The sequence below is a fragment of the Oncorhynchus masou genome, unplaced genomic scaffold (assembly GCF_036934945.1).
Source record: "Oncorhynchus masou masou isolate Uvic2021 unplaced genomic scaffold, UVic_Omas_1.1 unplaced_scaffold_2634, whole genome shotgun sequence".
In the NCBI taxonomy this organism is placed as follows: domain Eukaryota; kingdom Metazoa; phylum Chordata; class Actinopteri; order Salmoniformes; family Salmonidae; genus Oncorhynchus; species Oncorhynchus masou.
This window is the reverse complement of record NW_027009070.1, coordinates 1-27,631: the sequence shown is the minus strand read 5'-3', so window position 1 is coordinate 27,631 and position 27,631 is coordinate 1. Positions and strand designations below refer to the sequence as shown.

Below are 27,631 nucleotides of genomic sequence, written 5' to 3'. Positions count from 1 at the left end.
ATTAGCATCACTGTCTGTTATTGACCAGGATAGCTAAGCATTAGCATCACTGTCTGTTATTGACCAGGATAGGTAAGCATTAGCATCACTGTCTGTTATTGACCAGGATAGATAAGCATTAGCATCACTGTCTGTTATTGACCAGGATAGGTAAGCATTAGCATCGCTGTCTGTTATTGACCAGGATAGGTAAGCATGAGCATCACTGTCTGTTATTGACCAGGATAGGTAAGCATTAGCATCACTGTCTGTTATTTACCAGGATAGGTAAGCATTAGCATCACTGTCTGTTATTGACCAGGATAGGTAAGCATTAGCATCACTGTCTGTTATTGACCAGGATAGGTAAGCATTAGCATCACTGTCTGTTATTGACCAGGATAGGTAAGCATTAGCATCTGTCACAGGGTTCAATAGCCTTACTGTGCTGTACTGTCACAGGGTTCAATAGCCTTACTGTACTGTCACAGGGTTCAATAGCCTTACTGTACTGTACTGTCACAGGGTTCAATAGTCTTACTGTACTGTCCTGTCACAGGGTTCAATAGCCTTACTGTACTGTCCTGTCACAGGGTTCAATAGCCTTACTGTACTGTCCTGTCACAGGGTTCAATAGCCTTACTGTACTGTCCTGTCACAGGGTTCAATAGCCTTACTGTACTGTCACAGGGTTCAATAGCCTTACTGTCTTGTCACAGGGTTCAATAGCCTTACTGTACTGTACTATCACAGGGTTCAATAGCCTTACTGTACTGTACTGTCACAGGGTTCAATAGCCTTACTGTACTGTCACAGGGTTCAATAGCCTTACTGTACTGTCACAGGGTTCAATAGCCTTACTGTACTTTCACAGGGTTCATTCGTCTTACTGTACTTTCACAGGGGTCATTCGCCTTACTGTACTGTCACAGGGTTCAATAGCCTTACTGTACTGTACTGTCACAGGGTTCAATAGCCTTACTGTACTGTACTGTCACAGGGTTCAATAGCCTTACTGTCCTGTCACAGGGTTCATTAGCCTTACTGTACTGTCACAGGGTTCATTAGCCTTACTGTACTGTCACAGGGTTCAATAGCCTTACTGTCCTGTCACAGGGTTCATTAGCCTTACTGTACTGTCACAGGGTTCAATAGCCTTACTGTACTGTCACAGGGTTCAATAGCCTTACTGTACTGTACTGTCACAGGGTTCAATAGCCTTACTGTCCTGTCACAGGGTTCATTAGCCTTACTGTACTGTCACAGGGTTCAATAGCCTTACTGTACTGTCACAGGGTTCAATAGCCTTACTGTACTGTACTGTCACAGGGTTCAATAGCCTTACTGTCCTGTCACAGGGTTCAATAGCCTTACTGTACTGTCGCAGGGTTCAATAGCCTTACTGTCCTGTCACAGGGTTCAATAGCCTTACTGTACTGTCGCAGGGTTCAATAGCCTTACTGTCCTGTCACAGGGTTCAATAGCCTTACTGTACTGTCACAGGGTTCATTAGCCTGGTCAAATGCAGGTGTGAAGTATATTCCCTTTTGCAGTCCTTATCCTATAAATGAAATCTATATTATTGTATTGTGCTGTATTCCCTCCCAGGTCTGGCCCAGTACAGTGGGGACCCCAGGATAGAGTGGCATCTGAATGCCTTCACCACTAAAGATGCAGTCCTGGATGCTGTGAAGAACCTGCCCTATAAGGGAGGCAACACACTGACAGGTACAATTCACCAGCAGCTCCCTCTGACTGCATCCCTAATGACAGCTATGGAAAGGTCACAGTAGATTTAGCCCAGAGGGGGACGTTTAGCCATGCTTAATAAACAGACGTATTGAAATCTGTTTATAGATTTTTGCATGAATGTAAAGCATTTTGTTAAGGGTAACCAGAGTTAGTTTTATTTATACCTTTATTTAACTAGGCAAGTCAGTTAAGAACAAATTCTTATTTTCAATGACGGCCTAGGAACAGTGGGTTAACTGCCTGTTCAGGGGCAGAACGACAGATTTGTACCTTGTCAGCTCAGGGATTTGAACTTGCAACCTTCCAGTTACTAGTCCAACACTCTAACCACTAGACTACTCTGCCGCCCCAGGGCAGCCTAGTGAGGGAAGTCTATATGACTTCAGTGGAGCCTTCATCAGGGAACTGTCTGTCTATCTGTCTGTCTAGCTGTCTAGTTTTCTATCTGTCTGTCTATCTGTGTAGCTGTGTATCTGTGTAGCTGTATAGCTCTCTATCTGTATAGCTGTCTTTCTGTATAGCTGTCTATCTGTGTAGCTGTGTATCTGTGTAGCTGTATAGCTCTCTATCTGTATAGCTGTCTTTCTGTATAGCTGTCTATCTGTGTAGCTGTATAGCTGTCTATCTGTGTAGCTGTATAGCTGTCTATCTGTAAAGATGTGTAGCTGTCTATATGTGTATCTGTCTATATGTGTATCTGTGTATATGTGTATCTGTCTATGTGTATCTGTGTATATGTGTATCTGTCTATATGTGTATCTGTGTATATGTGTATCTGTCTATATGTGTATCTGTGTATCTGTCTATCTGTGTATATGTGTATCTGTCTATATGTGTATATGTGTATCTGTCTATATGTGTATCTGTGTATCTGTCTATCTGTGTATCTGTGTATCTGTGTATCTGTGTATCTGTGTATCTGTGTAGCTGTCTATCTGTGTAGCTGTCTATCTGTGTAGCTGTCTATCTGTGTAGCTGTGTATCTGTGTAGCTGTGTATCTGTGTAGCTGTCTATCTGTGTAGCTGTGTATCTGTGTAGCTGTCTATCTGTGTAGCTGTATAGCTGTCTATCTGTGTAGCTGTCTATCTGTGTAGCTGTATAGCTGTCTATCTGTGTAGCTGTCTATCTGTCAAGCTGTCTATTTGTGTAGCTGTATAGCTGTCTATCTGTATAGCTGTCTATCTGTGTTGCTGTCTATCTGTGTAGCTATATAGCTGTCTATCTGTGTAGCTGTATAGCTGTCTATCTGTGTAGCTGTCTATCTGTCTATATGTGTAGCTGTGTAGCTGTCTATCTGTCTATATGTGTAGTTGTCTATCTGTGTAGCTGTCTATCTGTCAAGCTGTCTATTTGTGTAGCTGTATAGCTGTCTATCTGTATAGCTGTCTATCTGTGTTGCTGTCTATCTGTGTAGCTATATAGCTGTCTATCTGTGTAGCTATATAGCTGTCTATCTGTGTAGCTGTCTATCTGTCTATATGTGTAGCTGTGTAGCTGTCTATCTGTCTATATGTGTAGTTGTCTATATGTGTAGTTGTGTAGCTGTCTATCTGTCTAGCTGTCTATATGTGTAGCTGTGTAGCTGTCTATCTGTCTAGCTGTCTATATGTGTAGTTGTCTATATGTGTAGTTGTGTAGCTGTCTAGCTGTCTATCTGTCTAGCTGTCTAGCTGTGTAGCTGTCTATCTGTCTACCTGTCTATCTGTCTAGCTGTGTAACTGTCTCTGTCTATCTGTGTAACTGTGTAGCTGTGTAACTGAACTGCGTAACTCTATATATCTGTGTGTATCTGGGTTCACTGAGGGTACAAAACATTAGGAACACCTTCCTAATATTGAGTTGCACCCCCTTTCACCCTCAGAACAGCCTCAGTTCATCAGGGCACGGACTCTACAAGGTGTTGAAAGCGTTCCACAGGGATGCTGGCCCATGTTGACTCCAATGCTTCCCACAGTTGTGTCAAGTTGCCCTTAATGTCCTTTGGGTGGTGGACCATTCTTCTTGATACACACAGAAAACTGTTGCGTGTGAAAAACCAAGCAGCGCTGAAGTTCTTGACGCTCCTGGCACCTTCTACCACTCCCCGTTCAAAGCGACTTAATATTTTGTCTTGCCCTTTCACCCTCTGAATGACACACACACAATCCATGTCACAATTGTCTCAAGGCTTAAAAATAATTATTTAACCTGTCTCCTCCCCTTCATCTACACTGATTGAAGTGGATTTAACAAAGTGACATCAATAAGGCATCACATCTTTCACCTGGATTCACCGGGTCAGTCTATGTTATGGAGAGAGCAGGTGTTCCTAATGTTTTGTCCACTCAGTGTATTTCTGTGTATCTCTGCAGGCCTGGCCCTGACCTATATCCTGGAGAACAGCTTCAAGCCCGAGTCAGGCTCCAGGAGCGACGTCCCCAAAGTCGGTATCCTAATCACAGACGGGAAGTCCCAGGATGACGTGATCCCCCCTGCCCAGAGCCTGAGGGACGCTGGCATCGAACTCTTCGCCATTGGTAGGACTCAAGGCCTTGTTGTCCTTACTGTAGTATGAACACATGATGGTGTCTTTAGGAGAACTACAGTGAAATACAACTGCAATAAGACATTTACATAAGTATTCAGACCCTTTTGCTCAGGTACTTTGTTGAAGTATTTTCAGGTTTCTCCAGAGATGGCTCTGGCTGAGCCACTCAAGGACACTCGGAGACTTGTTGCGAAGCCGCTCCTGCATCGTCTTGGCTGTGTGCTTAGGGTCGTTGTCCTGCTGGAAGGTGAACCTCCGCCCCAGTCTGACGTCCTGAGCGCTCTGGAGCAGGTTTTCATCAAGGATCCCTCTGTACTTTGCTCTGTTCATCTTTGCCGCAATGCTGACGAGCTTGGCATTCAAGCCAAAGAGTTCATCAGACCAAATAATCTTGTTTCTCATGGTCTGAGAATCTTTAGGTGCCTTTTGGCAAACTCCAAGCAGGCCGTCATGTGCCTTTTACACGACAACCTGCTGGAAGGTTCTCCCATCTCCACAGAGGAACTCTAGAGCTCTGCCTGCATGACCATAGGGTTCTTGGTTACTCCCTGACCAAGGCCCTTCTCCCCCTATTGCTCAGTTTGGCTGGGCGGCCAGATCTAGGATGAGTCTTGGTGGTTCCAAATCTCTTCCATTAAAGAATGATGGAGGCCACTGTGTTCCTGGAGACCTTCAATGCTGCAGAAATGTTTTGGTACCTTTCCCCAGATCTGTGCCTCGACACAATCCTGTCTTGGAGCTCTACGGACAAATCTTTTGACCTCATGGGTTGGTTTTTACTCTGACATTCACTGTCAACTGTGGGATCTTATATAGACAGGTCTGTGCCTTTCCACATCATGTCCAATCAATTGAATTTTCCACAGGTGGACTCCAATCAAGTTGTAGAAACATCTCAAGGATGTTCAATGGAAACAGGAGGCACCTGAGCTCAATTTCACGTTCCATAGCAAAGGGTCTGAATACTTATATAAATCAGGTATTTTTTTTATACATTTTACATTTTTATTTGCAAAAATATCTAAAAACATGTTTTCGCTTTGTCATTATGGGATATTGGGTGTAGATTGGTGAGGATTTATTTTATATAATACATTTTACAATAACGATGTAACGTAACATTTTGGGGGAAAAGTCAAGGGGTCTGAATACTTTCCGAAGGCACAGTATATTCATGCTGTGAGACTTGATGCTGTCGGTTGGACACAGTTAGTGGTTTTGATGCTGTCGGTAGGACACAGTTCGTTGTTTTGATGCTGTCGGTAGGACACAGTTAGTGATTTTGATGCTGTCGGTTGGACACAGTTAGTTGTTTTGATGCTGTCGGTTGGACACAGTTAGTTGTTTTGATGCTGTCGGTTGGACACAGTTAGTGGTGTTGATGCTGTCGGTTGGACACAGTTAGTTGTTTTGATGCTGTCGGTTGGACACAGTTAGTTGTTTTGATGCTGTCGGTTGGACACAGTTAGTTGTTTTGATGCTGTCGGTAGGACACAGTTAGTTGTTTTGATGCTGTCGGTTGGACACAGTTAGTGGTGTTGATGCTGTTGGTTGGACACAGTTAGTTGTTTTGATGCTGTCGGTTGGACACAGTTAGTTGTTTTGATGCTGTCGGTTGGACACAGTTAGTTGTTTTGATGCTGTCGGTAGGACACAGTTAGTTGTTTTGATGCTGTCGGTAGGACACAGTTATTTGTTTTGATGCTGTCGGTAGGACACAGTTAGTGGTTTTGATGCTGTCGGTAGGACACAGTTAGTGGTTTTGATGCTGTCGGTTGGACACAGTTAGTTGTTTTGATGCTGTCGGTAGGACACAGTTAGTTGTTTTGATGCTGTCGGTTTGACACAGTTAGTTGTTTTGATGCTGTCGGTAGGACACAGTTAGTTGTTTTGATGCTGTCGGTTGGACACAGTTAGTTGTTTTGATGCTGTCGGTTGGACACAGTTAGTTGTTTTGATGCTGTCGGTAGGACACAGTTAGTTGGTTTGATGCTGTCGGTAGGACACAGTTGTTTTGATGCTGTCGGTAGGACACAGTTAGTTGTTTTGATGCTGTCGGTAGGACACAGTTAGTTGTTTTGATGCTGTCGGTTGGACACAGTTAGTGATTTTGATGCTGTCGGTTGGACACAGTTAGTTGTTTTGATGCTGTCGGTAGGACACAGTTAGTTGTTTTGATGCTGTCGGTAGGACACAGTTAGTTGTTTTGATGCTGTCGGTTGGACACAGTTAGTTGTTTTGATGCTGTCGGTTGGACACAGTTAGTTGTTTTGATGCTGTCGGTAGGACACAGTTAGTTGTTTTGATGCTGTCGGTAGGACACAGTTAGTGATTTTGATGCTGCCGGTTGGACACAGTTAGTTGTTTTGATGCTGTCGGTTGGACACAGTTAGTGATTTTGATGCTGTCGGTTGGACACAGTTAGTTGTTTTGATGCTGTCGGTAGGACACAGTTAGTTGTTTTGATGCTGTCGGTAGGACACAGTTAGTTGTTTTGATGCTGTCGGTAGGACACAGTTAGTGATTTTGATGCTGTCGGTTGGACACAGTTAGTTGTTTTGATGCTGTCGGTTGGACACAGTTAGTGATTCTGATGCTGTCGGTTGGACACAGTTAGTTGTTTTGATGCTGTCGGTTGGACACAGTTAGTTGTTTTGATGCTGTCGGTAGGACACAGTTGGTTGTTTTGATGCTGTCGGTAGGACACAGTTAGTTGTTTTGATGCTGTCAGTTGGACACAGTTAGTTGTTTTGATGCTGTCGGTAGGACACAGTTAGTTGTTTTGGTGCTGTCGGTAGGACACAGTTAGTTGTTTTGGTGCTGTCGGTTGGACACAGTTGTTTTGATGCTGTCGGTAGGACACAGTTAGTTGTTTTGATGCTGTCGGTTGGACACAGTTAGTTGTTTTGATGCTGTCGGTAGGACACAGTTAGTTGTTTTGATGCTGTCGGTTGGAGAGTCTTGTGTGGCTCAGTCGGTAGAGCATGGCGCTTGCAACGCCAAGCGTCGTGGGTTCGTTTCCCACTGGGGCCACCCATATGTAAAAGTAGTGGCCCCAGCCGACTTGTAAGTCGCTTTGGACAAAAGCGTCTGCTAAATGGGATATATAATATATATTTTGATGCTGTCGGTTGGACACAGTTAGTTGTTTTGGTGCTGTCGGTAGGACACAGTTAGTTGTTTTGGTGCTGTCGGTAGGACACAGTTAGTTGTTTTGATGCTGTCGGTAGGACACAGTTAGTTGGTTTGATGCTGTCGGTTGGACACAGTTAGTTGTTTTGGTGCTGTCGGTAGGACACAGTTAGTTGGTTTGATGCTGTCGGTTGGACACAGTTGTTTTGATGCTGTCGGTTGGACACAGTTGTTTTGATGCTGTCGGTAGGACACAGTTAGTTGCTTTGATCAAATCAAAATCAAATCAAATTTATTTATATAGCCCTTCGTACATCAGCTGATATCTCAAAGTGCTGTACAGAAACCCAGCCTAAAACCCCAAACAGCAAGCAATGCAGGTGTAGAAGCACGGTGGCTAGGAAAAACTCCCTAGAAAAGCCAAAACCTAGGAAGAAACCTAGAGAGGAACCAGGCTATGTGGGGTGGCCAGTCCTCTTCTGGCTGTGCCGGGTAGAGATTATAACAGAACATGGCCAAGATGTTCAAATGTTCATAAATGACCAGCATGGTCGAATAATAATAAGGCAGAACAGTTGAAACTGGAGCAGCAGCACGGCCAGGTGGACTGGGGACAGCAAGGAGTCATCATGTCAAGTAGTCCTGGGGCATGGTCCTAGGGCCGCGGTTCAGTTGAAACTGGAGCAGCAGCACGGCCAGGTGGACTGGGGACAGCAAGGAGTCATCATGTCAGGTAGTCCTGGGGCATGGTCCTAGGGCTCAGGTCCTCCGAGAGAGAGAAGGAGAGAATTAGAGAACGCACACTTAGATTCACACAGGACACCGAATTGGACAGGAGAAGTACTCCAGATATAACAAACTGACCCCAGCCCCCCGACACATAAACTACTGCAGCATAAATACTGAAGGCTGAGACAGGAGGGGTCAGGAGACACTGTGGCCCCACCCGAGGACACCCCCGGACAGGGCCAAACAGGAAGGATATAACCCCACCCACTATGCCAAAGCACAGCCCCCACACCACTGGAGGGATATCTTCAACCACCAACTTACCATCCTGAGACAAAGCTGAGTATAGCCCGCAAAGATCTCCGCCACGGCACAACCCAAGGGGGGGGGGGCGCCAACCCAGACAGGATGACCACATCAGTGAATCAACCCACTCAGGTGACGCACCCCCTCAGGGACGGCATGAGAGAGCCCCAGCAAGCCAGTGACTCAGCCCCTGTAATAGGGTTAGAGGCAGAGAATCCCAGTGGAAAGAGGGGAACCGGCCAGGCAGAGACAGCAAGGGTGGTTCGTTGCTCCAGAGCCTTTCCGTTCACCTTCCCACTCCTGGGCCAGACTACACTCAATCATATGACCCACTGAAGAGATGAGTCTTCAGTAAAGACTTAAAGGTTGAGACCGAGTTTGCGTCTCTGACATGGGTAGGCAGACCGTTCCATAAAAATGGAGCTCTATAGGAGAAAGCCCTGCCTCCAGCTGTTTGCTTAGAAATTCTAGGGACAATTAGGAGGCCTGCGTCTTGTGACCGTAGCGTACGTGTAGGTATGTACGGCAGGACCAAATCAGAGAGATAGGTAGGAGCAAGCCCATGCAATGCTTTGTAGGTTAGCAGTAAAACCTTGAAATCAGCCCTTGCTTTGACAGGAAGCCAGTGTAGGGAGGCTAGCACTGGAGTAATATGATCAAATTTTTTGGTTCTAGTCAGGATTCTAGCAGCCGTATTTAGCACTAACTGAAGTTTATTTAGTGCTTTATCCGGGTAGCCGGAAAGTAGAGCATTGCAGTAGTCTAACCTAGAAGTGACAAAAGCATGGATTAATTTTTCTGCATCATTTTTGGACAGAAAGTTTCTGATTTTTGCAATGTTACGTAGATGGAAAAAAGCTGTCCTTGAAATGGTCTTGATATGTTCTTCAAAAGAGAGATCAGGGTCCAGAGTAACGCCGAGGTCCTTCACAGTTTTATTTGAGATGACTGTACAACCATTAAGATTAATTGTCAGATTCAACAGAAGATCTCTTTGTTTCTTGGGACCTAGAACAAGCATCTCTGTTTTATCCGAGTTTAAAAGTAGAAAGTTTGCTGCCATCCACTTCCTTATGTCTGAAACACATGCTTCTAGCGAGGGCAATTTTGGGGCTTCACCATGTTTCATTGAAATGTACAGCTGTGTATCATCCGCATAGCAGTGAAAGTTAACATTATGTTTTCGAATAACATCCCCAAGAGGTAAAATATATAGTGAAAACAACAGCGGTCCTAAAACGGAACCTTGAGGAACACCGAAATTTACAGTTGATTTGTCAGAGGACAAACCATCCACAGAGACAAACTGATATCTTTCCGACAGATAAGATCTAAACCAGGCCAGAACTTGACCGTGTAGACCAATTTGGGTTTCCAATCTCTCCAAAAGAATGTGGTGATCGATGGTATCAAAAGCAGCACTAAGGTCTAGGAGCACGAGGACAGATGCAGAGCCTCGGTCCGATGCCATTAAAATGTCATTTACCACCTTCACAAGTGCCGTCTCAGTGCTATGATGGGGTCTAAAACCAGACTGAAGCATTTCATATACATTGTTTGTCTTCAGGAAGGCAGTGAGTTGCTGAGCAACAGCCTTTTCTAAGATTTTTGAGAGGAATGGAAGATTCGATATAGGCCGATAGTTTTTTATATTTTCTGGGTCAAGGTTTGGCTTTTTCAAGAGAGGCTTTATTACTGCCACTTTTAGTGAGTTTGGTACACATCCGGTGGATAGAGAGCCGTTTATTATGTTCAACATAGGAGATGCTGTCGATTGGACACAGTTGTTTTGATGCTGTCGGTTGGACACAGTTAGTTGTTTTGATGCTGTCGGTAGGACACAGTTAGTTGTTTTGATGCTGTCGGTTGGACACAGTTCTTTTGATGCTGTCGGTAGGACACAGTTAGTTGCTTTGATGCTGTCGATTGGACACAGTTGTTTTGATGCTGTCGGTTGGACACAGTTGTTTTGATGCTGTCGGTAGGACACAGTTAGTTGTTTTGATGCTGTCGGTTGGACACAGTTGTTTTGATGCTGTCGGTAGGACACAGTTAGTTGCTTTGATGCTGTCGATTGGACACAGTTGTTTTGATGCTGTCGGTAGGACACAGTTAGTTGTTTTGATGCTGTCGGTAGGACACAGTTAGTTGTTTTGATGCTGTCGGTTGGACACAGTTAGTTGTTTTGATGCTGTCGGTTGGACACAGTTAGTTGTTTTGATGCTGTCGGTAGGACACAGTTAGTTGTTTTGATGCTGTCGGTAGGACACAGTTAGTTGTTTTGATGCTGTCGGTAGGACACAGTTAGTTGTTTTGATGCTGTCGGTTGGACACAGTTAGTTGTTTTGATGCTGTCGGTTGGACACAGTTAGTGATTTTGATGCTGTCGGTAGGACACAGTTAGTTGTTTTGATGCTGTCGGTAGGACACAGTTAGTTGTTTTGATGCTGTCGGTTGGACACAGTTAGTTGTTTTGATGCTGTCGGTTGGACACAGTTAGTTGTTTTGATGCTGTCGGTAGGACACAGTTAGTTGTTTTGATGCTGTCGGTTGGACACAGTTAGTGGTTTTGATGCTGTCGGTTGGACACAGTTAGTTGTTTTGATGCTGTCGGTAGGACACAGTTAGTTGTTTTGATGCTGTCGGTAGGACACAGTTAGTTGTTTTGATGCTGTCGGTAGGACACAGTTATTTGTTTTGATGCTGTCGGTAGGACACAGTTAGTGGTTTTGATGCTGTCGGTAGGACACAGTTAGTGGTTTTGATGCTGTCGGTTGGACACAGTTAGTTGTTTTGATGCTGTCGGTAGGACACAGTTAGTTGTTTTGATGCTGTCGGTTTGACACAGTTAGTTGTTTTGATGCTGTCGGTAGGACACAGTTAGTTGTTTTGATGCTGTCGGTTGGACACAGTTAGTTGTTTTGATGCTGTCGGTTGGACACAGTTAGTTGTTTTGATGCTGTCGGTAGGACACAGTTAGTTGGTTTGATGCTGTCGGTAGGACACAGTTGTTTTGATGCTGTCGGTAGGACACAGTTAGTTGTTTTGATGCTGTCGGTAGGACACAGTTAGTTGTTTTGATGCTGTCGGTTGGCCACAGTTAGTTGTTTTGGTGCTGTCGGTAGGACACAGTTAGTTGTTTTGGTGCTGTCGGTAGGACACAGTTAGTTGTTTTGGTGCTGTCGGTAGGACACAGTTAGTTGTTTTGATGCTGTCGGTTGGACACAGTTAGTTGTTTTGATGCTGTCGGTAGGACACAGTTAGTTGTTTTGGTGCTGTCGGTAGGACACAGTTAGTTGTTTTGGTGCTGTCGGTTGTACACAGTTGTTTTGATGCTGTCGGTAGGACACAGTTAGTTGTTTTGATGCTGTCGGTTGGACACAGTTAGTTGTTTTGATGCTGTCGGTAGGACACAGTTAGTTGTTTTGATGCTGTCGGTTGGACACAGTTAGTTGTTTTGGTGCTGTCGGTAGGACACAGTTAGTTGTTTTGGTGCTGTCGGTAGGACACAGTTAGTTGTTTTGATGCTGTCGGTAGGACACAGTTAGTTGGTTTGATGCTGTCGGTAGGACACAGTTAGTTGTTTTGGTGCTGTCGGTAGGACACAGTTAGTTGGTTTGATGCTGTCGGTTGGACACAGTTGTTTTGATGCTGTCGGTTGGACACAGTTGTTTTGATGCTGTCGTTAGGACACAGTTAGTTGCTTTGATGCTGTCGATTGGACACAGTTGTTTTGATGCTGTCGGTTGGACACAGTTAGTTGTTTTTATGCTGTCGGTAGGACACAGTTAGTTGTTTTGATGCTGTCGGTTGGACACAGTTAGTTGTTTTGATGCTGTCGGTAGGACACAGTTAGTTGTTTTGATGCTGTCGGTTGGACACAGTTAGTTGTTTTGATGCTGTCGGTTGGACACAGTTAGTTGTTTTGATGCTGTCGGTAGGACACAGTTAGTTGTTTTGATGCTGTCGGTAGGACACAGTTAGTTGTTTTGATGCTGTTGGTAGGACACAGTTAGTTGTTTTGATGCTGTCGGTTGGACACAGTTAGTTGTTTTGATGCTGTCGGTTGGACACAGTTAGTTGTTTTGATGCTGTCGGTTGGACACAGTTAGTTGTTTTGATGCTGTTGGTTGGACACAGTGATTTTGATGCTGTCGGTAGGACACAGTTAGTTGTTTTGATGCTGTCGGTAGGACACAGTTAGTTGTTTTGATGCTGTCGGTAGGACACAGTTAGTTGTTTTGATGCTGTCGGTAGGACACAGTTAGTTGTTTTGATGCTGTCGGTTGGACACAGTTAGTTGTTTTGATGCTGTCGGTAGGACACAGTTAGTTGTTTTGATGCTGTCGGTAGGACACAGTTAGTTGCTTTGATGCTGTCGGTAGGACACAGTTAGTTGTTTTGATGCTGTCGGTAGGACACAGTTAGTTGTTTTGATGCTGTCGGTTGGACACAGTTAGTGGTTTTGATGCTGTCGGTAGGACACAGTTAGTTGTTTTGATGTAGTCGGTTGGACACAGTTAGTTGTTTTGATGCTGTCGGTTGGACACAGTTAGTTGTTTTGATGCTGTCGGTAGGACACAGTTAGTTGTTTTGATGCTGTCAGTTGGACACAGTTAGTGGTTTTGATGCTGTCGGTAGGACACAGTTAGTTGTTTTGATGCTGTCGGTATGACACAGTTAGTTGTTTTGATGCTGTCGGTTGGACACAGTTAGTGGTTTTGATGCTGTCGGTAGGACACAGTTAGTTGTTTTGATGCTGTCGGTTGGACACAGTTAGTTGTTTTGATGCTGTCGGTTGGACACAGTTAGTTGTTTTGATGCTGTCGGTTGGACACAGTTAGTTGTTTTGATGCTGTCGGTTGGACACAGTTAGTTGTTTTGATGCTGTCGGTTGGACACAGTTAGTGGTTTTGATGCTGTCGGTAGGACACAGTTAGTGGTTTTGATGCTGTCGGTAGGACACAGTTAGTTGTTTTGATGCTGTCGGTAGGACACAGTTAGTTGTTTTGATGCTGTCGGTTGGACACAGTTAGTGGTTTTGATGCTGTCGGTAGGACACAGTTAGTTGTTTTGGTGCTGTCGGTAGGACACAGTTAGTGGTTTTGATGCTGTCGGTAGGACACAGTTAGTTGTTTTGATGCTGTCGGTTGGACACAGTTAGTTGTTTTGATGCTGTCGGTTGGACACAGTTAGTGGTTTTGATGCTGTCGGTAGGACACAGTTAGTGGTTTTGATGCTGTCGGTAGAACACAGTTAGTTGTTTTGATGCTGTCGGTAGGACACAGTTAGTTGTTTTGATGCTGTCGGTTGGACACAGTTAGTGTTTTTGATGCTGTCGGTAGGACACAGTTAGTTGTTTTGGTGCTGTCGGTAGGACACAGTTAGTGGTTTTGATGCTGTCGGTAGGACACAGTTAGTGGTTTTGATGCTGTCGGTAGAACACAGTTAGTTGTTTTGATGCTGTCGGTAGAACACAGTTAGTTGTTTTGATGCTGTCGGTAGGACACAGTTAGTTGTTTTGATGCTGTCGGTTGGACACAGTTAGTGGTTTTGATGCTGTCGGTAGGACACAGTTAGTGGTTTTGATGCTGTCGGTTGGGCACAGTTAGTTGTTTTAGAGGTAAAGGCTGACATGGTGACACGCTTGGATACACTTTTGTCCTTTGTGTTTTGTTAAGGGAAACAAAAGGAAACAGATTGATCTTGATCTTGATCTTAATCTAAATCTTGATCTAAATCTTGATCTAAATCTTAATCTTGATCTAAATCTTGATCTAGATCTTATTCTTGATCTGGACCTTAATCTAAATCTTAATCTAAATCTTGATCTAAATCATCTAGATCTTAATCTAGATCTAAATCTTGATCTTAATCTAGATCTTAATCTTTGATCTTAATCTAGATCTTAATCTTGATCTTAGTGCTCTCTCTCCCTGTGTGCAGGTGTAAAGAATGCTGATGAGAATGAGCTGAGGGCCATAGCTTCTGAGCCTGACAACACTCATGTGTACAACGTGGCAGACTTCAGCATCATGAGCTCCATCATAGAGGGACTGACCCAGATAGTCTGTGAACGGGTAGAGGAGCAGGACAAGGAGATCAAAGGTGAACAATTCAAATCAGAGAGCAAAGATGTTGGCACGTCAGTCCTCATACCACTGTATATCTTTACAGTACATACTGTCTCGTTCACTTAGACACAGTACCCAGTCTTCAGTCCTCGTACTACTGTATATCTTTACAGTACATAGTCTCATTCACTTAGACACAGTACCCAGTCTTCAGTCCTCATACCACTGTATATCTTTACAGTACATAGTCTCATTCACTTAGACACAGTACCCAGTCTTCAGTCCTCGTACCACTGTATATCTTTACAGTACATACTGTCTCATTCACTTAGACACAGTACCCAGTCTTCAGTCCTCATACCACTGTATATCTTTACAGTACATAGTCTCATTCACTTAGACACAGTACACAGTCTTCAGTCCTCATACCACTGTATATCTTTACAGTACATAGTCTCATTCACTTAGACACAGTACCCAGTCTTCAGTCCTCATACCACTGTATATCTTTACAGTACATAGTCTCATTCACTTAGACATAGTTCTTCTGTATGTGTGATGTTTACTGTTAATTTGTATTGTTTATTTCACTTTATATATTCACTTTATATATTATCTACTTTACCTGCTTTGGCAATGTTAACACATGTTTCCCATGCCAATAAAGCCCCTTGAATTGAATTGAGTTCATAGTGCCCAGTGTTTAATATTGAGCAGGCCTCATGTTGTCACTCCCAATCTGAGCTGAAATAACTCCTGTCTATTTAATACACTTCATACATCATGTAGAATCATCATAATGCTGTTCCATATGTGGTGCTTACTGAATAAACACGCCCTTCTGGGTTCCATTTTAGAACCCTCTATGGAAAGAGTTCTACATGGAACCCTTTTGGGTTCTACCTGTAACCAATAAAGGTGTTCCTATGGGGACGGCCGAAGAACCCTTTTGGAACCCTTTTTTCTAAGTGTGTATGTCTCAGTGCGGGTTCTAGTTGGAACCAAAAATAGTTCTTCATAGGGTTCTCCTATGGGGACAGCCAAAGAACCCTTTTAGGTTCTAGATAGCATATTTTATTTCTAAGAGTGTACTGTACAAACGTTCCATACCGTGCATTCTCTAACGATCCGTTGTGATGTTCCTCCAGGAGAGTCTGCTGGTCAGGAGACACAGGGAGCCCCTCAGGACCTAGTGACATCAACATGTCCATACTGTACAGTCTGTCACCTTAGATGCTGTCCTGTACTATCTGAATGTGTGTTCCTCCAGGAGAGTCTGCTGGTCAGGAGACACAGGGAGCCCCTCAGGACCTAGTGACATCAACATGTCCATACTGTACAGTCTGTCACCTTAGATGCTGTCCTGTACTATCTGAATGTGTGTTCCTCCAGGAGAGTCTGCTGGTCAGGAGACACAGGGAGCCCCTCAGGACCTAGTGACATCAACATGTCCATACTGTACAGTCTGTCACCTTAGATGCTGTCCTGTACTATCTGAATGTGTGTTCCTCCAGGACAGTCTGCTGGTCAGGAGACACAGGGAGCCCTCAGGACCTAGTGACATCAACATGTCCATACTGTACAGTCTGTCACCTTAGATGCTGTCCTGTACTATCTGAATGTGTGTTCCTCCAGGAGAGTCTGCTGGTCAGGAGACACAGGGAGCCCCTCAGGACCTAGTGACATCAACATGTCCATACTGTACAGTCTGTCACCTTAGATGCTGTCCTGTACTATCTGAATGTGTGTTCCTCCAGGAGAGTCTGCAGGTCTGGAGACACAGGGAGCCCCTCAGGACCTAGTGACATCAACATGTCCATACTGTACAGTCTGTCACCTTAGATGCTGTCCTGTACTATCTGAATGTGTGTTCCTCCAGGAGAGTCTGCAGGTCAGGAGACACAGGGAGCCCCTCAGGACCTAGTGACATCAGAGGTGACAGCCAGGAGTTTCAGGGTGTCCTGGAGTCACGCTCCCGGCAGTGTAGAGAAGTACCGGGTGGTGTTCTACCCTGCTACCCAGGGAGGACGGCCTAAAGAGGTACACACACTCCATCTCACTCTCCCACCCAGTAGGGCTTTTTAATGTTCAACTGCTGCAGGTCAAACAAAAGGGGTTGGAACCCAAATGATTTTCTAATTGTTTCGTTCTCGAATAGAATCACAATTTGTTTATCGTTCCGTTCCACTGTTCCGAACAGAACAATAAAGTTCTGAACCGGTTCAAACCCTAAAAAAGTATCCGTTTATATTTTGAATTTCTGTTCCTTTTTTTAACGTGTAAAATCGAGTTGTTTACATTTAGCTCATTAAATGACTTCACCAATCGTTCCAGGTTCCGTTTCTGTTCCTTGAAAAATGTATATTACTGGATGTATTGACTCCAGATGTTCAGTCTCTGTCTCTAAAACCCAGTCTCTGTGTATCTCTGACCCAGTCTCTGTGTCTCTAAACCCAGTCTCTGTGTGTCTCTGACACAGTCTCTGTGTCTCTCTGACCCGGTCTCTGTGTATCTCTGACCCAGTCTCTGTCTCTAAAACCCAGTCTCTGTGTATCTCTGACCCAGTCTCTGTGTCTCTAAAACCCAGTCTCTGTGTATCTCTCTGACCCAGTCTCTGTGTATCTCTCTGACCCAGTCTCTGTGTCTCTCTGACCCAGTCTCTGTGTATCTCTGACCCAGTCTCTGTGTATCTCTGACACAGTCTCTGTGTATCTCTGACACAGTATCTGTGTCTCTCTGACCCAGTCTCTGTGTATCTCTGACCCAGTATCTGTGTATCTCTGACCCAGTATCTGTGTATCTCTCTGACCCAGTCTCTGTGTATCTCTCTGACCCAGTCTCTGTGTATCTCTCTGACCCAGTCTCTGTGTATCTCTGACCCAGTCTCTGTGTATCTCTGACACAGTCTCTGTGTATCTCTGACACAGTATCTGTGTCTCTCTGACCCAGTCTCTGTGTATCTCTGACCCAGTATCTGTGTATCTCTGACCCAGTATCTGTGTATCTCTCTGACCCAGTCTCTGTGTATCTCTCTGACCCAGTCTCTGTGTATCTCTCTGACCCAGTCTCTGTGTATCTCTCTGACCCAGTATCTCTGTGTATCTCTGTATGTCTCTGACCCAGTATCTCTGTGTTTCTCTCTTTGTGTCTCTCCCAGGCTGTGGTGGACGGCACAGAGAACTCTGTGGTTCTGCGGTATCTCAACTCCTTAACAGAGTACCAGTTAGCTGTGTTTGCTGTCTACACCAGCTCAGCGAGCGAGGCACTTCGTGGCAGCGAGACCACATGTGAGTCCACCTCCCTTCTCATTGACAGCAAAACTATTTTCTACACTTGTTCTTTTTTCCCTCCTGGGCCAAGTTGGATGTGTGTAAACATACTCTTTCACCTGTGTTTAACCCAACTCTCTGTGTGTGTCTGTTCGTTCCTGTGTGTGCGCGTTCCTGCGTGTGTTCACGTGTGTCTCAGTGGCTCTCCCCATGGTGAACGGCCTGGAGCTGTACGACGTTACCCACAACACCATGCGGGCGCGGTGGAGCGGTGTGCAGGGCGCCTCGGGGTACATGGTCCTATACGCCCCCCTGACCAAGGACCAGGCCTCCGACGAGAAAGAGGTACCCCAGCCGGAGGGCCGCGAGCCTGGGTGGGATCGGTCTGGGGGACGGTTCTTCCTGGAGGGGCTGCTGGTGGTCCGTGTCTCTTTTCTCCTGATGAAATATAGCATGGATAATCCCTGGTTCCTAAACCACAGGAGCACCGGGGGTGGGAGGCCTTGTGTCAGTAGATCTGCTGCTGAACAGAACCAGCAGAACCCTGGTGATCTGGAGGCTCCACAGGCTTATTGGATCTGGTGTCATGGAGGCAGGAGAGGCCTCAATAAGAGGACATCCTCTGTCCCTGTCCCTGTCTCTGTCTCTGTCTCTGTCTGTCCCTGTCTCTGTCCCTGTCCCTGTCTCTGTCTCTGTCTGTCCCTGTCCCTGTCCCTGTCCCTATCTCTGTCTGTCCCCGTCCCTGTCCCTGTCCCTGTCTCTGTCCCTGTCTCTGTCCCTGTCTCTGTCCCTGTCTCTCTCTGTCCATGTATCTGTCCCTGTCCCTGTCTCTCTCTGTCCCTATCTCTGTGTCTCTCTCTGTCCCTGTCTCTCTCTGTCCCTATCTCTGTCCCTGTCTCTGTCTCTGTCCCCGTCCCTGTCCCTCTCTGTCCCCGTCTCTGTCCCTATCTCTGTCCGTGTATCTGTCCCTGTCTCTGTCCCTTTCTCTGTCCGTGTATCTGTCCCTGTCTCTGTCCCTCTCTGTCCGTGTATCTGTCCCTGTCTCTGTCCCTCTCTGTCCGTGTATCTTTCCCTGTCTCTGTCCCTCTCTGTCCCCGTCCCTGTCCCTGTCCCTGTCCCTGTCCCTGTCTCTAGAGAACATGTTGCAGTTTTAAAGAAAGTGTGCTTCAAATCTACTTTTTGACATGAGGGCAGAGAGGAAATGAGCTGTTTTACATTTTGACATGAGGGAGCAGAGAGGAAAATGAGCTGTTTTACATTTTGACATGAGGGAGCAGAGAGGAAAATGAGCTGTTTTACATTTTGACATGAGGGAGCAGAGAGGAAAATGAGCTGTTTTACATTTTGACATGAGGGAGCAGAGAGGAAAGTGAGCTGTTTTACATTTTGCCATGAGGGAGCAGAGAGGAAAATGAGCTGTTTTACATTTTGACATGAGGGAGCAGAGAGGAAAATGAGCTGTTTTACATTTTGACATGAGGGGCAGAGAGGAAAATGAGCTGTTTTACATTTTGAGATGGGGGCAGAGAGGAAAATGAGCTGTTTTACATTTTGCCATGAGGGAGCAGAGAGGAAAATGAGCTGTTTTATATTTTGACATGAGGGAGCAGAGAGGAAAATTAGATGTTTTACATTTTGACATGAGGGGCAGAGAGGAAAATGAGCAATTTTACATTTTGCCATGGGGTGCATTTTTACATTTTTTTTAATATGATATCTGAGTGACACTGACTAACAGAATCGATGGGGGCCCCTGGTCGGTATTTCAACCAAGATAACAAGGTTAGATAGCTGTCCGCTAAACGAACTGACACGGGCTAATAAACTTGTATATTCTAATCTTCTAACCCGCAACAGTAAGTTGAGACCTCGACTGAGTTTCTAAAATACACTGCTCAAAAAAAACAGAGGGAACACTTAAACAAAACAATGTAACTCCAAGTCAATCACACTTCTGTGAAATCAAACTGTCCACTTAGGAAGCAACACTGATTGACAATGAATTTCACATGCTGTTGTGCAAATGGAATAGACAACAGGTTGAAATTATAGGCAATTAGCAAGACACCCCCAATAAAGGAGTGGTTTTGCAGGTGATGACCACAGACCACTTCTCAGTTCCTATGCTTCCTGGCTGATGTTTTGGTCACTTTTGAATGCTGGTGGTGCTTTCACTCTAGTGGTAGCATGAGACGGAGTCTACAACCCACACAAGTGGCTCAGGTAGTGCAGCTCATCCAGCATGGCACATCAATGCGAGCTGTGGCAAGAAGGTTTGCTGTGTCTGTCAGCGTACTGTCCAGAGCATGGAGGCGCTACCAGGAGACAGGCCAGTACATCAGGAGACGTGGAGGAGGCCGTGGGAGGGCAACAACCCATCAGCAGGACCGCAACCTCCACCTTTGTGCAAGGAGAAGCAGGAGGAGCACTGCCAGAGCCCTGCAAAATGACCTCCAGCAGGCCACAAATGTGCATGTGTCTGCTCAAATGGTCAGAAACAGACTCCATGAGGGTGGTATGAGGGCCCGACGTCCACAGGTGGGGGTCCACACCGTGCGGGACGTTTGGCATTTGCCAGAGAACACCGAGATTGGCAAGGTCGCCACTGGCGCCCTGTGCTCTTCACAGATGAAAGCAGGTTCACACTGAGCACATGACAGACGTGACAGAGTCTGGAGACGCTGTGGAGAACGTTCTGCTGCCTGCAACATCCTCCAGCATCTCCAGCACAGCCCTCCATGTGCTCGCCAGAGGTAGCCTGACTGCCATTAGGTACCGAGATGAGATCCTCAGACCCCTTGTGAGACCATATGCTGGTGCGATTGGCCCTGGGTTCCCCCTAATGCAAGACAATGCTAGACCTCATGTGGCTGGTGTGTGTCAGCAGTTCCTGCAAGAGGAAGGCATTGACGCTATGGACTGGCCCGCCCGTTCCCCAGATCTGAATCCAATTGAGCACATCTGGGACATCATGTCTCGCTCCATCCACCAATGCCACGTTGCACCACAGACTGTCCAGGAGTTGGCAGATGCTTTAGTCCAGGTCTGGGAGGAGATCCCTCTGGAGACCATCCGCCACCTCATCAGGAGCATGCCCAGGTGTTGTCGGGAGGTCATACAGGCACGTGGAGGCCACACACACTACTGAGCCTCATTTTGACTTGTTTTAAGAACATTACATCAAAGTTGGATCAGCCTGTAGTGTGGTTTTCCACTTTAATTTTGAGTGTGACTCCAAATCCAGACCTCCATGGGTTGATAAATTTGATTTTCATTGATAATTTTTGTGTGATTTTTTTTTTTGTCAGCACATTCAACTATGTAAAGAAAAAAGTATTTATTGAGAATATTTAATTCATTCAGATCGAGGATGTGTTATTTTCGTGTTCCCTTTATTTTTTTGAGCAGTGTATATCTATATATATATATTATGAGGAACTTTGGTTTTACCTCTCTGTGTGTGGCCTGCGGCCCTTCCAAAGTGCGGTCGCGGTCCGGATTATTCCACAAGATAAACGACTCTGCTTTCTCTACAGTATTGCGTGCCTCAGAAATAATACTGTACGTTCTGTACAGCTGTCCTCAGACAGTGCAAAGAAGTTACATGTTTCATGTTGAATTATTCTCCATACTAATCAGGCTTCCAGATGGCGCTTCTTGGCTTCAGTCCCAACAGTACCCTGTTCCCCATATAGTCCACTACATTATTCCACTACACAAGTAGGGCACTATATAAGGAATAGGTGGGGGCCTTCCGGAGACACCTGAAACCCCACCTCTTCAAGGAATACCTAGGATAGGATAAAGTAATCCTTCTCACCCCCCCCCTTAAATGATTTAGATGCACTATTGTAAAGTGGCTGTTCCACTGGATGTCATAAGGTGAATTCACCAATTTGTAAGTCGCTCTGGATAAGAGCGTCTGCCAAATGACTTAAATGTAAATGTATAGGTTGTAATTTGGGACTCACACCGCTGTGTCATCTGGACCTTCATCGATGCTTTCCCATTTGCCCCTTTAATACCAACAGATGAAGGTGTCAGACGCAGTGACTGATCTACAGCTGGAGGACTTGACTCCTGCCACTGAGTACACGGTGACAGTCTACGCCATGTATGGAGAAGAAGCTAGCGATCCTATGAGTAGCCAGCAGACCACCTGTAAGTGTCCTCTTAAACCTACTGTTAAATATTCAACCATTCAGATAAAGGACAGGTATACTGAAGATCTTCCCGAGGACAGATATACTGAAGATCTTCCCGAGGACAGATATACTGTGGGTCTTCCTGAGGACAGATATACTGAGGGTCTTCCTGAGGACAGATATACTGTGGGTCTTCCTGAGGACAGATATACTGAGGGTCTTCCCGAGGACAGATATACTGTGGGTCTTCCTGAGGACAGATATACTGAGGGTCTTCCTGAGGACAGATATACTGTGGGTCTTCCTGAGGACAGATATACTGTGGGTCTTCCTGAGGACAGATATACTGTGGGTCTTCCTGAGGACAGATATACTGTGGGTCTTCCTGAGGACAGATATACTGTGGGTCTTCCTGAGGACAGATATACTGTGGGTCTTCCTGAGGACAGATATACTGAGGGTCTTCCCGAGGACAGATATACTGTGGGTCTTCCCGAGGACAGATATACTGAGGACAGATGGGTCTTCCCGAGGACAGACAGATATACTGTGGGTCTTCCCGAGGACAGATATACTGTGGGTCTTCCTGAGGACAGATATACTGTGGGTCTTCCTGAGGACAGATATACTGTGGGTCTTCCTGAGGACAGATATACTGTGGGTCTTCCTGAGGACAGATATACTGTGGGTCTTCCCGAGGACAGATATACTGAGGGTCTTCCTGAGGACAGATATACTGAGGGTCTTCCCGAGGACAGATATACTGTGGGTCTTCCTGAGGACAGATATACTGTGGGTCTTCCTGAGGACAGATATACTGTGGGTCTTCCTGAGGACAGATATACTGTGGGTCTTCCTGAGGACAGATATACTGTGGGTCTTCCTGAGGACAGATATACTGTGGGTCTTCCTGAGGACAGATATACTGAGGGTCTTCCTGAGGACAGATATACTGTGGGTCTTCCCGAGGACAGATATACTGAGGGTCTTCCCGAGGACAGATATACTGAGGGTCTTCCAGATATACTGAGGACAGATATACTGTGGGTCTTCCTGAGGACAGATATACTGTGGGTCTTCCTGAGGACAGATATACTGTGGGTCTTCCTGAGGACAGATATACTGTGGGTCTTCCTGAGGACAGATATACTGTGGGTCTTCCTGAGGACAGATATACTGTGGGTCTTCCCTGAGGACAGATATACTGTGGGTCTTCCAGAGGACAGATATACTGAGGGTCTTCCAGAGGACAGATATACTGTGGGTCTTCCTGAGGACAGATATACTGAGGGTCTTCCTGTGGGTCTTCCTGAGGACAGATATACTGTGGGTCTTCCTGAGGACAGATATACTGTGGGTCTTCCTGAGGACAGATATACCGAGGGACTTCCTGAGGACAGATATACTGTGGGTCTTCCTGAGGACAGATATACTGTGGGTCTTCCTGAGGACAGATATACTGTGGGTCTTCCTGAGGACAGATATACTGTGGGTCTTCCTGAGGACAGATATACTGTGGGTCTTCCTGAGGACAGATATACTGTGGGTCTTCCTGAGGACAGATATACTGTGGGTCTTCCCGAGGACAGATATACTGTGGGTCTTCCTGAGGACAGATATACTGTGGGTCTTCCTGAGGACAGATATACTGTGGGTCTTCCAGAGGACAGATATACTGTGGGTCTTCCTGAGGACAGATATATACTGTGGGTCTTCCTGAGGACAGATATACTGTGGGTCTTCCTGAGGACAGATATACTGTGGGTCTTCCTGAGGACAGATATACTGTGGGTCTTCCCGAGGACAGATATACTGTGGGTCTTCCCGAGGACAGATATACTGTGGGTCTTCCTGAGGACAGATATACTGTGGGTCTTCCTGAGGACAGATATACTGTGGGTCTTCCTGAGGACAGATATACTGTGGGTCTTCCTGAGGACAGATATACTGTGGGTCTTCCTGAGGACAGATATACTGTGGGTCTTCCTGAGGACAGATATACTGTGGGTCTTCCTGAGGACAGATATACTGTGGGTCTTCCTGAGGACAGATATACTGTGGGTCTTCCTGAGGACAGATATACTGTGGGTCTTCCTGAGGACAGATATACTGTGGGTCTTCCTGAGGACAGATATACTGTGGGTCTTCCTGAGGACAGATATACTGTGGGTCTTCCTGAGGACAGATATACTGTGGGTCTTCCTGAGGACAGATATACTGTGGGTCTTCCTGAGGACAGATATACTGTGGGTCTTCCTGAGGACAGATATACTGTGGGTCTTCCTGAGGACAGATATACTGTGGGTCTTCCTGAGGACAGATATACTGTGGGTCTTCCAGAGGACAGATATACTGTGGGTCTTCCTGAGGACAGATATACTGAGGGTCTTCCTGAGGACAGATACTGAGGGTCTTCCTGAGGACAGATATACTGTGGGTCTTCCTGAGGACAGATATACTGTGGGTCTTCCAGAGGACAGATATACTGAGGGTCTTCCTGAGGACAGATATACTGAGGGTCTTCCCGAGGACAGATATACTGAGGGTCTTCCTGAGGACAGATATACTGTGGGTCTTCCAGAGGACAGATATACTGTGGGTCTTCCTGAGGACAGATATACTGTGGGTCTTCCCGAGGACAGATATACTGTGGGTCTTCCTGAGGACAGATATACTGTGGGTCTTCCTGAGGACAGATATACTGTGGGTCTTCCAGAGGACAGATATACTGAGGGTCTTCCTGAGGACAGATATACTGAGGGTCTTCCCGAGGACAGATATACTGTGGGTCTTCCTGTCTTCAGAAGTTGTAGCTGTATAGCACTTAGTGTCTGCTGATGGAAAAGGGGCTCTGTAAATACATTTGATTGATTGATCTCTTCAACAGGACATTTTGAGTTAACCCCTTTGTGTCTGCAGTGCCACTGAGCCCTCCCAAGAACCTTGTGTTCTCTGAGGTGGACCACAACTCAGCCAAACTGTCGTGGGAAGCTGCCTCTAGGAAGGTGACAGGATACCGCATCATGTACGTCAAGACTGACGGGCTAAAGACTGATGAGGTGAGAGACAACACTAGGGGATTTAACCTAGAACAAGACTAGGGGATTTAACCTAGAACAAGACTAGGTGATTTAACCTAGAACAAGACTAGGTGATTTAACCTAGAACAACACTAGGGGATTTAACCTAGAACGAGACTAGGGGATTTAACCTAGAACAAGACTAGGGGATTTAACCTAGAACGAGACTAGGGGATTTAACCTAGAACAAGACTAGGTGATTTAACCTAGAACAAGACTAGGTGATTTAACCTAGAACAACACTAGGGGATTTAACCTAGAACGAGACTAGGGGATTTAACCTAGAACGAGACTAGGGGATTTAACCTAGAACGAGACTAGGGGATTTAACCTAGAATGAGACTAGGGGATTTAACCTAGAACGAGACTAGGGGATTTAACCTAGAATGAGACTAGGGGATTTAACCTAGAACGAGACTAGGGGATTTGACCTAGAACGAGACTAGGGGATTTAACCTAGAACGAGACTAGGGGATTTAACCTAGAACAAGACTAGGGGATTTAACCTAGAACGAGACTAGGGGATTTGACCTAGAATGAGACTAGGGGATTTAACCTAGAATGAGACTAGGGGATTTAACCTAGAACAAGACTCTGGGATTTAACCTAGAACAAGACTAGGGGATTTCGCCTAGAACGAGACTAGGGGATTTAACCTAGAACGAGACTAGGGGATTTAACCTAGAATGAGACTAGGGGATCTAACCTAGAACAAGATTAGGGGATTTAACCTAGAACAAGACAAGGGTATTTAACCTAGAACAAGACTAGGGGATTTAACATAGAGTTATCCATATATTACGTCTGTCTGTCTGTCTGTCTGTCTGTCTGTCTGTCTGTCTGTCTGTCTGTCTGTCTGTCTGTCTGTCTGTCTGTCTGTCTTTGTCAGTCCTCTCAATACTGTCTCTCTTTCTTCTGTCAATACTGTGTCTCTCTCTCTCTTCTTTCAATACTGTGTCTCTCTCTCCTATATCAATACTGTTTCTCTCTCTCTTCTGTCAATACTGTGTCTCTCTCTCTCTTCTGTCAATACTGTGTCTCTCTCTCTCTTCTGTCAATACTGTGTGTCTCTCTCTTCTTTCAATACTGTGTCTCTCTCTCCTATATCAATACTGTTTCTCTCTCTCTTCTGTCAATACTGTGTCTCTCTCTTCTGTCAATACTGTGTCTCTCTCTTCTGTCAATACTGTGTCTCTCTCTTCTGTCAATACTGTGTCTCTCTCTCCTATATCAATACTGTGTCTCTCTCTCTTCTGTCAATACTGTGTCTCTCTCTCTCTTCTGTCAATACTGTGTGTCTCTCTCTTCTTTCAATACTGTGTCTCTCTCTCCAATATCAATACTGTTTCTCTCTCTCTTCTGTCAATACTGTGTCTCTCTCTCTCTTCTGTCAATACTGTGTCTCTCTCTCTTCTGTCAATACTGTGTCTCTCTCTCTCTCTTCTGTCAATACTGTGTCTCTCTCTTCTGTCAATACTGTGTCTCTCTCTTCTGTCAATACTGTGTCTCTCTCTTCTGTCAATACTGTGTGTCTCTCTCTCTTCTGTCAATACTGTGTGTCTCTCTCTCTCTTCTGTCAATACTGTATGTCTCTTTCTCTCTTCTGTCAATACTGTCTCTCTCTCTCTTCTGTCAATACTGTGTGTCTCTCTCTCTCTCTTCTGTCAATACTGTGTGTCTCTCTCTCTTTCTGTCAATACTGTGTGTCTCTTTCTCTCTTCTGTCAATACTGTGTGTCTCTCTCTCTTCTTCTGTCAATACTGTGTGTTTCTCTCTCTTCTGTCAATACTGTGTGTCTCTCTCTCTTCTGTCAATACTGTGTGTCTCTCTCTCTTCTGTCAATACTGTGTGTCTCTCTCTCTCTTCTGTCAATACTGTGTGTTTTCTCTCTTCTGTCAATACTGTGTGTTTCTCTCTCTTCTGTCAATACTGTGTCTCTCTCTCTCTTCTGTCAATACTGTGTGTCTCTCTCTCTCTTCTGTCAATACTGTGTGTCTCTCTCTCTTCTGTCAATACTGTGTGTTTCTCTCTTCTGTCAATACTATGTGTCTCTTTCTCTCTTCTGTCAATACTGTGTGTGTCTCTCTCTCTTCTGTCAATACTGTGTCTCTCTCTCTCTTCTGTCAATACTGTGTGTGTGTCTCTCTCTTCTGTCAATACTGTGTGTCTCTCTCTCTTCTGTCAATACTGTGTGTCTCTGTTTCCCCTTAGGTGGATGTGGGTCCCGTCCGTCCTGGACTCTGAATGACCTGACGTCTGCAACGGAGTATGAGGTAGCCATATTTGGGATCTACGACGAGGGCCAATCAGAAGCCCTCTCTGGCAGCTTCACCACCGGTAAGAACTCTCATAGTGCCAGATGGACAGGGTTTGCACTTTAGGAACTATGTTATTGGTACTAACTAGGTCAGAATAGGACTGTAGTATGAGTTTTTCAGTCAGAAGTGATGTGTGTTTTGCTTCATGTTGTAGCTGATCTTCCTGTTGTGATGATGCTGTTTGATCTCTCTAATAGACCCTGTGCCAGGACCTCTTGACCTCCAGGCCAGTGAGGTCACCGCAGAGAGCTTCCGGGTCAGCTGGGGTCACTCTGCTCCGGGCATCGTCCTCTACAAACTGACCTGGGCTCCTTATGAT

The 27,631-nt window shown here is 45.5% G+C and overlaps 1 protein-coding gene across 1 annotated transcript in view; it reads left to right on the top strand.

The window, feature by feature from the left end:
- The window catches only part of LOC135533735 (collagen alpha-1(XIV) chain-like), a gene marked incomplete at its 5' end in the record, with an annotated part of 55,454 nt that extends 28,216 nt beyond the window's left edge, over positions 1 to 27,238 (top strand). Inside the window, 9 exons of the mRNA XM_064960997.1 lie at positions 1,588 to 1,707; positions 4,084 to 4,248; positions 14,373 to 14,534; positions 16,380 to 16,540; positions 17,658 to 17,787; positions 17,969 to 18,114; positions 21,801 to 21,930; positions 24,834 to 24,973; positions 27,206 to 27,238. Of these exons, the coding sequence (XP_064817069.1) occupies positions 1,588 to 1,707; positions 4,084 to 4,248; positions 14,373 to 14,534; positions 16,380 to 16,540; positions 17,658 to 17,787; positions 17,969 to 18,114; positions 21,801 to 21,930; positions 24,834 to 24,973; positions 27,206 to 27,238 (1,187 nt within the window). The remainder of the gene's footprint in view (positions 1 to 1,587; positions 1,708 to 4,083; positions 4,249 to 14,372; positions 14,535 to 16,379; positions 16,541 to 17,657; positions 17,788 to 17,968; positions 18,115 to 21,800; positions 21,931 to 24,833; positions 24,974 to 27,205) is intronic.
- Between the last annotated feature and the right edge of the window lie 393 nt (positions 27,239 to 27,631).